At 40.7% G+C, this 13,450-nt stretch overlaps 1 protein-coding gene across 1 annotated transcript; it reads left to right on the top strand.

Annotated features, from left to right (window-relative positions):
* The first annotated feature begins 8,943 nt into the window (after positions 1-8,943).
* On the top strand, positions 8,944-11,427 carry LOC140727251 (gamma-crystallin S-1-like). The gene is made up of 3 exons (XM_073044513.1): positions 8,944-8,985; positions 9,740-9,982; positions 11,080-11,427. Exons 1-3 carry the CDS (start codon positions 8,944-8,946, stop codon positions 11,353-11,355), a joined length of 561 nt encoding a protein of 186 aa, XP_072900614.1. The 3' UTR covers positions 11,356-11,427.
* The last annotated feature ends 2,023 nt before the right edge of the window (positions 11,428-13,450 follow it).

A 13,450-nucleotide genomic window follows, 5' to 3' on the forward strand; every position in this document is an offset into this window, starting at 1 on the left:
AGGCTCCAGCAGTTTCTATGGAACAATGAAGACAAAAAAGAACAAGCAGAAGATGTCTGGAAGGTGAAATAATTGAAGAGATAGGCTGCTTGGAAGATGTTGCTTGAGGAATCATTGTTCTCTAGCACCATCTTGACAAGAAGATTTACAAAGCTTTTTACAAGTGTTAATTTTTACTTTTACAAATCATGATAAATTCTGGCTAAGTTGAGACCAGTATAAATGTAGGTCTGACACGGTGGTCAGCAGCACAGGAGCGCCACAGGGAACCGTACTCTCTCCGGTCCTGTTCACCCTGTACACATCTGACTTCCAATATAACTCGGAGTCCTGCCATGTGCAGAAGTTCGCTGATGACACGGCCATAGTGGGGTGTGTCAGGAATGGACAGGAGGAGGAGTATAGGAAACTGATACAGGACTTTGTGATATGGTGCAACTCAAACTACCTGCGTCTCAATGTCACCAAGACCAAGGAGATGGTGGTGGACTTTAGGAGATCTAGGCCTCATATGGAGCCAGTGATCATTAATGGAGAATGTGTGGAGCAGGTTAAGACCTACAAGTATCTGGGAGTACAGTTGGACGAGAAGCTAGACTGGACTGCCAACACAGATGCCTTGTGCAGGAAGGCACAGAGTCGACTGTACTTCCTTAGAAGGTTGGCGTCATTCAATGTCTGCAGTGAGATGCTGAAGATGTTCTATAGGTCAGTTGTTGAGAGCGCCCTCTTCTTTGTGGTGGCGTGTTGGGGAGGAAGCATTAAGAAGAAGGACGCCTCACGTCTTAATAAGCTGATAAGGAAGGCGGGCTCTGTCGTGGGCAAAGTACTGGAGAGTTTAACATCGGTAGCTGAGCGAAGGGCGCTGAGGAGGCTACGGTCAATTATGGAAAACCCTGAACATCCTCTACATAGCACCATCCAGAGACAGAGAAGCAGTTTCAGCGACAGGTTACTGTCGATGCAATGCTCCTCAGACAGGATGAAGAGGTCAATACTCCCCAATGCCATTAGGCTTTACAATTCAACTGCCAGGACTTAAGAACTTTTTTAAAGCTATTATTAATGCTTTTTGAGTTAGTGATTTAGATGCATATCATATTATTACTGAGTTAAGTATTGTATGTAATGAGTTTTTGCTACAACAAGTGTATGGGACATTGGAAAAAATGTTGAATTTCCCCATGGGGATGGATAAAGTATCTATCTATCTATCTATCTAAACAACAAGAAGACATGGACAGAAATCTGCTGGAGAATTTGAACATATAGAACCATAGAACACTACAGCACAGAAAACAGGCCATTCGGCCCTTCTAGTCTATGCCGAAACTTTATTCCGCCAGTCCCATTGACCTGCACCCAGTCCATAACCCTCCAGACCTCTCCTATCCATCTATCTAACCAATTTATTCTTAAAACTTAAGAGTGAGCCCCCATTTACCATGTCAGATGGCAGCTCGTTCCACACTCACACCACTCTCTGAATGAACAAGCTCCCCCAGTGTTCCTCTTAAACCTTTCCACTTTCCCTCTAAAGCCATGTCCTCTCATATTTATCTCTCCTAATCTAAATGGAAAGAGCCTACTCTCATTTACTCTGTCTATACCCCTCATAATTTTGTAAACCTCTAGCAAATCCCCCCATTCTTCTACGCTCCAAGGAATAAAGTCCTAACCTGTTCAATCTTTCCCTGTAACTCAACTCCTGAAGGCCCGGCAACATCCTAGTAAATCTTCTCTGCACTCTTTCAAACTTACTGATATCCTTCCTATAGTTATGTGACCAGAACTGCACACAATACTCCATATTTGGCCTCAGCAACCTTATACAACCTCACCATAACATCCCAACTACTATACTCAATAATTTGATTTATGAATGCCAGGATGCTAAAAGCCTCCTTTACAACGCTGTCTACCTGTGACACCACTTTCAAGGAATTATGTATCTGAACTCCCGGATCCCTTTGTTCCTCTGCAATCCTCAGTGCCCTACCATTTACTGTGTATGTCCTATCTTGATTTGTCCTTCCAAAATGCAACACTTCACACTTGTCTGCATTAAATTCCATCTGCCCTTTTCTGGCCCATTTTTACAATTGGTCCAGATCCCTCTGCAAGCTTTGAAAGCCTTCCTCACTGTCCACTAAGCCTCTAATCTTAGTGTCATCAGCAAACTTGCTGATCCAATTTACCACATTATCATCTAGATCATTGATATAGACAACAAACAACAATGGTCCCAGCACAGATCCCTGAGGCACACCACTAGTCACAGGCCTCAAGTCTAAGAAGCAATCATCCACTACCACTCTCTGTCTTCTCCCACACAGCCAATTTCGAATCCAGTTTCAACCACTCCATGGACACCTAGTGTCTGAACCTTCTGAACTAACCTCTCATGTGGGACCTTGTCAAAGGCCTTACTAAAGTCCATGCAGACAATGTTCACAGCCTTTCCTTCATCAACTTTCTTGGTAACCTACTTGAAAAACTCTACAAAATTCGTTAAACACGATCTACAATGCACAAAGCCATGCTGGCTCTCCTTAATCAGCCCTTGACTGTCCAAATATTTGTATATCCAATCTCTCAGAACACCTTCCAATAATTTACCTACTATTGATGTCAGGCTCACCGGCCTGTAATTACCTGGTTTACTTTTGGAGCCTTTTTTTAAACAACGGAACAATATGAGCTATCCTCCAATCCTGAGGCACCGTACCCGTGGCTAAGGACATTTTAAATATTTCTGCCAGGCTCCCTACAACTTTACACTAGTTTCTGTCAAGGTCCAAGGAAATATCATGTCAGGCCTGAAGGATTTATCTACCTTGATACTCTATAAGGCAACAAGCACCTCCTCCTCTTTAATCTCTATATGTTCCTATGACACTACTGCTTGTTTCCCTTCCTTCCATATATGCTATGCTAGTTTCCTGAGTAAATACTGATGCAAAAAACTGTTTAAGATCTCCCCCATCTCATGAGGCTCCACACATAGATGACCACTCTTCTAGGAGACCAATTTTGTCCCTTACTATCCTTTTACTCTTAATATACTTACGGAAACCCTTCGGGTTTACCTTCATATTACCTGCCAAAGCAACCTCATGTCTTCTTTTTGCCTTCTTGATTTCCTGCTTTAGTATTTTCTTACATTTTCTATACTCTTCAAGTACCTCATTTGTTCCTTGTTGCCTATACCTGCTGTACACCTCTTTCTTTTTCTTAAACAGATTGCCAATATCCCTTGAAAACCAGTGTTCCCTGTGCTTGTTAACTTTGCCTTTAATTCTGGCAGGAACATGCAAACTCTGCACTCTCAAAATTTCGCCTTTGATGGCCTTCCACTTACTGAGCACATCCCTGCCAGAAAGCAACTTATCCCAATCCACTCTTCCTAAATTCTTTCTCATTTCCGCAAAATTGACCCTTCTCCTATTTAGGACCTCAACTCGAGGAACAGACCTATCCTTATCCATAATTAACTTGAAACTAATGACATTATGGACACTGGACCCAAAATGTTCACCTACACATACTTCTGTTTCCTGTCCTGTCTAGTTCCCTAATAGGAGATCAAGTATTTCTTCCTCTCTCGTAGGTACCTTTATATATTGATTTAGAAAACTTTCCTGAACACATTTGACAAACTCCAAGCCATCTAGCCCTTTCACAGTGTGGGAGTCCCAGTCAATACCTATGATTCTGTGAGGGTCCATAATGTGAAGGATGGAAGTTGATGTGGAGTGATCTGAAGCTGTAGAATCTTCTACTAAAAGTTAACAGAAAAGAAATAAACATGAATTATTGAATCTTCAGTCAACACAGAACCTAAAGAATGTAATAAGACTGAAACGCCTGTCTTGGAGAAGATGGCGATTCTCTGGAATTGTCTATCCCAGAATGTTGTAGAAGCAGACATCTTTCATGTTATTATATTGACCATGAAAAAGCATTTGATTCTGTCCCACAGTCATGTATAATAGAAGTTCTTAATATATATATATATATATACTGTAAAGTAAACACTCACATTTGAAATGCCTACATCTGATGAAGCATTGGTGTACTAGAAGCATCCTATCTATCAACAACCAAAAAGAACCATTGTTATTACAATAAAAGGAAGCATTTTCCAGGACATCTCTCTAAGCCAGCTCTGGTTTTGTCCAGCTTTAAACCTCTTTTGTAATTTACTGAATTCAATGAAAATAGGGTATCAAATCAGAAACAACCAAACGACTTGCACCGTAACACAGTTATTCATGGATGATTTGAAATCATAGGCTCCATTATAAGTAAAGCTAAAGCAATTAATTCAAATAGTAGAACTATTTTTGAAAGATGTAAGCAAGGTTTGGAATATATAATGGCAGAACATTAAACATAAAGGAAGGTGAAATAGAGCTGGTAGAATATAAAACAGAGCAGCAGGTTGCAATATAACAGATGGTAAATGTGAAACGTAAGTATTTGGGATATCAATAAGCAAAGAAAATAGATCATAGTGTAATAGAGGGAAACCTTTTGACAAAGTTTAATTTGTTGCTTAATAAAATCTGCCAAATAGAGCTCAATAGTAAAAATATAACTAAGGCAATAAACACTTACACTATTCCCATATTAGTGTATTCTGTTGGCATAATAACTTGATCTAAAATTGATCTGTAACATTTGCAAGGAAAAATAAGAACTGAAATGACAAATTTTAGAAAATACTATGTACCGTACACTGGACCACACCTAGATTAACACTACTGAGGACAGATTGAGCAAGAGGAATAACAGACATAAAAAATTTATACAACAATCAGATAAAACTTCAAAGGATATATTTTCATCAATGTAAGCAGGAGTCAGCACTCTTTGTAAGCATATGCAGTTCTGAAAAGAATTACACCACTGAGATTAAATACAAACTGACTCTGAGCCCGAGGCCTCAGTCGGTCAGAGTTGACCATGGATATTGCATCCTACCTGTCTAGAAACGCAAGCCTGGGCAATACGATATGGAGAGCAAGCTGTTGCCCATGTAGCAAGCTCCCCCCCCCCCCCCCCCCCATGCATATGATGAAATCTAAGGCATGGCAGAGACCGATACAGTTTAGTACCAGTAGTGTCACTGGGTTGCCAGTCAACATTGAACTCAGTGTAGGTCTGCCTTAGGGACTCCAGCTCTGGATTTTTCCCCTTGGGGTTTACTCCTGAAGCCCTCCCCATGAGTGGGTATAGCAGCGAGACTGTGGAAGTTTGAGATCAGTTTTCCTTCTCCTAGATGAGCTGCCAACCACGGTTAATGAGCCCCATCTGCCGGAAGCGACTGGTTTTAAGTCACCAGTAACCCACCTTTGCCCCTTCTCCTGCCAGAAGAACTGGTTCCACCAGGCTTAGTAGCTAAGCCACATGTGAAGGCCTGGAACTGGACTTGGTTGTCAGAGGCTTTTTGTGGCGCACGCCATTGGAAGCATATAATAAGTAGTGGGAGCTTGTCCCCATTACTGCCCCCCGCTACAACAACCTGTGGTAAACCATGTATATCTGTCTGGACACGTCCCTCTGTTGACTGCTCCTGTGGCTCCTCCCACAGACCCTTGTATAAAGGCGATTGTGTCACTGCTCCTCCCACAGTCATCCAGCATGGACGTGCTCCGTTTTACTGCTAATAAAAGCCTTTCAGTATTTACTTTACTTCCAGTCTTTTGGAGTTATTGATAGTGTATCACAACCTTAATCTTAAGATTGATTTATGTAAATCTTCAGAAAACAACAATATTAAACACCACCAGAATAGTCTGAAGGTTCCTAGCAATTGAGAAATGAATGTGCTTGACTATGTCCATACCTCAGATTTTACCAGCTTCAGTTGAGAAAAAAAAGTAATAATAATAAATAGGTAAGTGATAAATATTGAGAATATGAGATGAAGAGTCCTTGAAATTGAGTCAATAGGTTGTGGGAACAATTCAGAGATGGGGTAAATGAGATTGTGTGAAGTTATTCCTTCTGGTTCAAGAGCCTGATGGTGGAGGGGGAATAACTGTTCCTGAATCTGGTGGAGTGAGTCCTGAGGCTCATGTCCATTTTCCTGTGAGCAGCAGTGAGAAGAGAGCATGACCTGGGTGGTGGCAGTTTGTGATGATGGACACTACTTTCCTCATGTCGATATGCTGAATGGTGGGGAGGGTTTACTCATGATGGACTGTACTGTATTTACTACCTTTTGTAAGACCATAAGACCATTAGATATAGGAGCAGAAATAGTCCATTTAGCCCATCAAGCCTGCTCTGCCATTTCATCATGGCTGATCCAATTTTTCCCTTGGCGCCAGTTTCCTGTCTTCTCCCTGTTTCCTTTCATGCCCTGACCAATCAAGAATCTATCTACCACTGCCTTAAATATATATAAAGACTTGGCCTCCACAGATGCCTGTTGCAAAGAATTACACAGATTCTCCACTCTCTGGCTGAAGAAATTCCTCCTCATCTCTATTCTAAAAGGATACCCTTCTATTCTGAGGATGTGTCCCCTGATCTTGGACTCTTCCACCATAGGAAACATCCTCTCCACATCCATTCCATCAAGGCCTTTCACCATTCTATAGGTTTCAATGAGGTCACCCTTCATTCTTTGGAATTCTATTGAATCCAGGCCCAGGGCCACCAGATGTTCTTCATATGGAAAGCTGTTCAATCCTGGAATCATTGTAATGAACCTCCTGTGAACCGTCTCCAATGTCAACTCATCCTTTCTAAGATAAGGGGCCCAAACCTGCTCACAATACTCCAAGTGAGGCCTCACCTGGGCATTATAAAGTCTCAACATTACACCCTTGCTTTTCTATTCTAGTCCTCTTGAAATGAATGCTAACATTGCATTTGGTTTCCTGTGCACAGACTCCTAATTAACCTTTAGGGAATCCTACACAGGACTCCACAGTCACTTTGTGCCTTAGTTTCCTCTCCTTTTGGAAAATAGTCTACCCTTTTATTTCTTCTACCAATGTGCATGACCATACACTTGCCAACACAGCATTCCATCTGCCATTGCTTTGCTCATCCTTCTAGCCTGTCTGATTATTTTGTAGCCTCTCTACTTCCTTTAAACTACCTGTCCCTTTGCTTATCTTTCTACCATCTGTACAAAGCCATCCAATCCATCATCCACATCATTGACCAATAACGTAAAAAGAATCAGTCCAAACACAACCCCTTATGAAACACCACTAGTCACTGGCAGCCAACCAGTTTATTCCCACTCTTTGCATCCTGCCAAGCAGACAAAGCTTTATCCATGCCAGAATCTCTCCTGTAATACCTTGGGCTTGTAGCTTGTTAAGCAGCCTCATGTGTGGCACCTTGTCACTTTTGTAGTATTTTCTGTTCAACAGCTTTGGATTTTCAATACCTGGCCATGAAGCAGCCAGTCATTATACGCTCCACAGCATGTCTATATAAGTTTGTCAAAGATTTAGATGCCATGCTGAATCTTTGCAAACCTCCAGTTAAGTAGAGACTCTGCTGTGCATTTTCTATAATTGTACAACACTAATCAGCCAACTCTATTCTTTCATCAGCAAATTCAGCCGGATGAGTCAAATGTGATTTGCCTTCAATAAGCTCTGCTGGACACAGGACAGGTTCTCTTCTGGGTGCTAACATTACACTTTAAAGTTGCTGACCTCTCTACCTCTGATCCCCCTATGAGGATTGGCTCATGGCCCTCCAGATTTCTCATCCTGAAGTCAGTAATCAGCGCTTTGGTCTTGCTGACACTGAATAAGAGGTTGCTGTTGTGGCTCCACTCAGCCAGGTTTTCAATCTCCTTCCTATATTCTGATTTACCTCCAACTTTGATTTGGTTTATCAAAGTGGTGTCATCAGTAAACTTCAATATGGCATTGGAGCTATGCTTAGCCACATAATCATCGGTGTAAAGTGAGTAGAGCGGGGGCTCGGCACACAGTCCTGTGGTGCTTCTAGCTGATGGAGATTAGGGTCAAGAATTTGTTGCCAATTCAAACTGACTGGGGTCTGTAAGTGTGGAAATCGAGGATCCAATTACACAGAGAGGTACTGAGGTTAAGGGACTCCAGCTTACTGATTTGTTTTGAGGGGATGATGGTATTGAATGCTGAGCTGTGGTCAGTAAAGAGCATCCAAGTCATTCTCAGGCAAGAGTTGTTATTTTTATCATCAACTTCTCAAACCACTTCATCACTGTGAATGTAAGTGCTACAGGACAATAGTCATTGAGGCAGGTTCTTAAACACAGGAATAATTGAAGCCTGCTTGAAGCAAGTGTGTACCTCAGATTGCTGAAGAGAGAGGTTAAAGATTTCAGTGAACAGTCCAGCCAGTTGATCAGCACTGGTCTTAGCCAAGTACCCCATCTGGGGCTGCTGATTTCCATGGATTCAGCCTCCTGATGGATGCTCTCATGTTGGCCTCAGAGACTGAAATCACAAGATCATCAGCAGTTGTGGGAGTTTGTGATGATTACTCCATGTTTTGATGGTCGAAATGAGCATAGAAGACACTGAGATCATCTGGAAGTGATGTCCTGTTGTCACCTGTGTCATTTGATTTCACTTTGTAAGAAGGGTTAGCATTCAAGCCCTGCTCCAGCTGATGAGCATCCTTCATTGATACAAGTTTAGTCTAGATTTGCTACTTTGCTCATGAAATGGCTGTCCAGAAATTGTAGCTGGACCTCCTGTAACTTCCTTGGTCACCAGACTTGAATACCTCTGATCTGGACCTCAGCAGATTGCAGATTTCATGGTTCATCTGGAGCTCCTGGTTGGGGAAGACACTGAATGATTTTGTGGGGGCACACTCGTCTACAACCGTTTTTATAAAAAGGGGTCAATTGCTGCAATCAGAGTGAATTATTGATTAATGGCCTTTCTTACATCAGAAAATGAATTAAAGGGAATGGAGTATCACAAGGATGGTGAGGAAATCCAGAATGTGGAGGTAATTGAAATGCTGAGTGTATGTGTACAGTTCTTCAATGACAGGAGAGTGAAAGGCTTTGACTGTTCAACAAGAGAAGTGGAGCAAACATAATGAATGCTGGAGGTGGGAAAACTACAAGGAACCACTGCGAAAGGCAACATTAACTCTCACTTGGAGGATCAAGGGGGTTATGAAGGGAGATGCAGCAAATATTATTGAAGGCAAATCATGTTTGTCTCATCTGGCTGAACTAGTTGATGAAATAATAGAAGTGGCTGATTAGTGCTGTGGAGCAAAAGCTGTATAGGTGGATTTTCAAAAAGCATTTCTCAGTTTAATAAGGTATGTCCTCAATTTAGGCATTTGGGAAAGAGCCAAAATGCGACATTGACCCAAATGAATGGACCAGGGTGATACGTAGCTGTGAATTTTCCTGAACTGTTTGGTTGAAATAACAATTAAAATGATAAGAAAGCACAACTGAAAGGATCCACGATGCAACAAATGTCTTTCTGTTGTTTTTCTCCAATAAATGAAAAAAAGGATTTTGCTGTGTTTTGCTGATGTCACCAGAACAACAATAACTGCCTAGTGAGGACTTTCTACCCTGCATATAAATACCAGCTTGTGTTCAGCAGTGAAACATTCAGTTGGTTACCAGACTCACTGTGTTCAAAATGGGAAAGGCAAGGGCTACTCAGTAAATGAACTAAATGAGAATTCTCCATCAACACCTGAGCAACTATTAACACAGATATGTTTCTTCCCACAGATCATCTTCTACGAGGACAGGAACTTCCAGGGTCGGCACTATGAGTGCAGCACCGACTGTGCCGACCTCTCCCCTTACTTCAGCCGCTGTAACTCCATCCGTGTTGAGAGTGACTGGTGGGTGTTGTACGAGAGACCCAACTACATGGGATACCAGTATGTCCTGAGCAGGGGAGAGTATCCTGACTACCAGCGCTGGATGGGATTCAATGACTGTGTCAAGTCCTGTCGCAGTTTCCCATACGTACGTTTCTATTTTTTTTCAGGGCATTTGATCCTTTGCAGTTTGTCTCTGAAGATGCCAGCAATTGTCTAATAGGTATTAAATATGCTCTTTTATTTAAATGCAGAGTGTTGTGCAATTACGAAGAAAGCACAGCTGAGCCCCTACTTACTTAGAGGTTTGTGCAGGTTCTGCATGACATCACTGTAAAGAAGGAGGTAGTGTTGGGTCTCCTAATGAGCATTAATGCACCTAAGTCCCCAGAGCCGGACAGATATAACCAAGGTTTCTGAGAGAGGCAAGAGATAAGAATGCTGGGACCTTGAACAACAGCTTCTTGTCTTTTTTCGTCATCTGGCTTATTGCTTACAATTTTGGTCACGCCATTCCAGGAAGTAAGTCGAGACGTTGGAGAGGGTGTAGAAGGATGCTTCTCGATTAGAGGGCATATGCTATAATGAGATGTCGGACAACCTTGTGTTGTTTTCTCTGGAGTGGCAGAGATTGAGTGGACATCACAGAGATTTTTAAGTTCATGAGAGACATAGAGTAGATAGACAGTATCTTTTTCTCATGGTTAAAATATGAGATACCAGAGGACATGCATTTAATGTGAATGGGTGTATGTTCAAAGGAGATGTGAAGGGCAAGTTTTATACACAGAGAGGGGTGAGTGTCTGGATACGCTGCCAGGGTAATGTTGGAGGCAGGTTCATCAGGGGTTTTTAAGAGATTCTTAGGCACATGCATGCAAGGGAAGTTGAAGGATATGGATGTTACTTAAGCAGAAGGGAATTAATTTGAATAGTCAACTATATTTAAATTTACTAATTTAATTGGTTCAGCAGAACATTTTGGGCCAAAAGCCCTATTCTTGTACTCTACTGTTCTATGTTCTACATTCTAAATGCAGAATTTCTCATTTTCTCCTTTGTTTTCCTTTAACTTATGTTTGAACCAGCAGCAGTGCCAATTGGAGACAGATAATTAATGAAATGTTCACATTGCATCTAACTTTATTTCCCATTGAAGACTGAATTGGTGTTCCGATGTAATGCTTAATGAGTGAATGATCATCAAAAGATTGTTACTAAAACAGTGCTTTTTTTCTATTCTAGTACCGAGGAGGAAACTACAGGATGAGGATTTACGAGAGGCCTGACTTTGCAGGACAGATGATGGAATTCATGGACGACTGTCCCTCTGTCTACGATCGTTTCCGTTACCGTGACATCCACTCCTGTCAGGTGATGGACGGTTACTGGATCTTCTATGAACATCCCAACTACAGAGGCCGACAGTACTTCCTGAGACCCGGGGAATACAGGAGATACAGTGACTGGGGTGGCTACAACTCAATGATTGGGTCCTTCAGGCGCATGAGGGACTTCTAAAAATGGCTCTTAAAAATCTGATTTTAACCTGTTGAAATATTTATGAATGCAATAAAATCCCTTTGATGATAATATCAGCTCATTTAATTCATTTATCCTGATTCCACCGGAAATCACAATAGAACAGCAATCATAATCTGAGGACCACATTTGGTAAAACAGGATACAGCAAATGGTCCAGTAGAGGACAGGGGCATGTTCTGCTGGAGTAACAATAACTTCTTACCACTTAATACTATAACCGTACGAAAAAAGTATGGAAAGTGTATTATAGTTTGAAATACAAACACAATCGGAGTTGAAATTGAATCTCATGAAACTGCATATTTTTGTGGTTTTCAGTTAACCTGAAATTAAATCAAGGCGGTGTGCTGTGAAGGGGTTTTAATTCTGAAAGTAGGCACAATAGAGCAAGGCTTTTCACTTTGACAAAGAGCAGTGATTACCATTACATTCCTGAAGGCTTGTTGAGGGATGCTAATGTAAGGGCAGAAGAATTTTTCCAGATTGAAGTCACATTTCTGTGTTCTTTGGAGTCGAGTGCAGCATGTTCTTATTGAAACAAATAATAACCTAAAGCGCACAACCGGGTTGATGTCGAGATCTTTCCACCATAAGGGGCTTTGGACAGTTGTCATAGCTACAAGTTAATGGGGTAATTATTTAAAGTTGTGGTATTGAGAAATTTCTTCTCACTGGAATTGGCAAATCAATGACCCAGTAAACTTGCAGCTAAATAACTCTAGTGCATATATAATCTCATAGAACGGCATGAAATAATAATCTGAGATGTAACATATTTAAACAAAGATTTCTTCAGAGTGAGGATGACATTACAGAAGTTTTTAAAAATCATGATAATCATAGATTATGTGAAGGGTGACAGTACTTTTCCCTGTGTGGAGGAGTCTAAGATGAGAGGGCATAGATTTTGGATGAGAGAGGAAAGTGGGTATCTGAGGAGATCATTTTCCACACAGACCATGGTGGGTACATGGAACAAGCTACCAGAGGAATTTGTAAAGATGGTACAATTTCAATGTTTAAAAAATGTACACTCAAACATATTATGATTAATATTATCTAGGACAGAAGGAGGAAGGGGAAAAAACCATCTTAAAAAATTTACTCAACTGTCAGATAAAACTTCTACGGATAAGCTTCAATGGAAAAGCATGACCCTCCATGGAAGACATTCCCACAATCTGGGCAGACTACTCATTGGGAAGGAGGCATGTAGCACCTGGCTCAGAGTTGCAGACCTCTTCCCAGAAACAGAGGTGTCCCTTGTGGCAATACGAGACCATGTGGTTAACACAAAAATTTATCAGAATACATTATAAAAGACCAATAAATTCAAGAATATAAAAGCAAAAAAATGACGAGAAACCAGAAGCAATCCAACAAATTACAGGATCCTGCAGCAGTTTAACTCAATCTGATTACTTACAGATACAATCAGGTCTCAAATATCATTCCAAGAATCTTTCTTTAGAATACAAACTCAGAAAGACACCATACCTTACTATAAATACAATCCAACTTTAAAGTCAGAGTCCTACAATTTATATAACAGGTAAGACTGCCCATAGTAACCATACAGATATAATAGTATAGAATAAACAAGCAAGGGCAATTTATTTAATGGATATAGCCAGTCCAAACACACAAAATAATCAGAAATCAATAAATGCAAACACCAGAAATAATCTGTGTTAAAAGAGGGGCTTGAAAGTCTAAGGACCATGATCAGGTTATATATTGTCCCAATATATTATCTATAACTGGTATCTCAAAGTCACTACATAATAGCATTAATAAGTTAGACCTACATAGCAATATTAATGTAAATCTTCAGAAAGCCACAATATTAAATACCACTCCAATAGTTTGATAGTTCATAACAATTGAGAAATAAGTGGGCTTGGCTATGACCATATCACAGGTTTTACCAGCTTTAGCAGAGAAAAATATGTGTTTTAATAATAATAATAATAATTATTATCATAAAAAATAAATACATGAAATATGCCAGACAAAGAAACCAGAATTATCAGTTCAGAGACAATGAAAAAGGCTTATACAGGACTTTGAA

The sequence above is a fragment of the Hemitrygon akajei genome, chromosome 5 (genome assembly GCF_048418815.1).
Source record: "Hemitrygon akajei chromosome 5, sHemAka1.3, whole genome shotgun sequence".
Lineage (NCBI taxonomy): Eukaryota > Metazoa > Chordata > Chondrichthyes > Myliobatiformes > Dasyatidae > Hemitrygon > Hemitrygon akajei.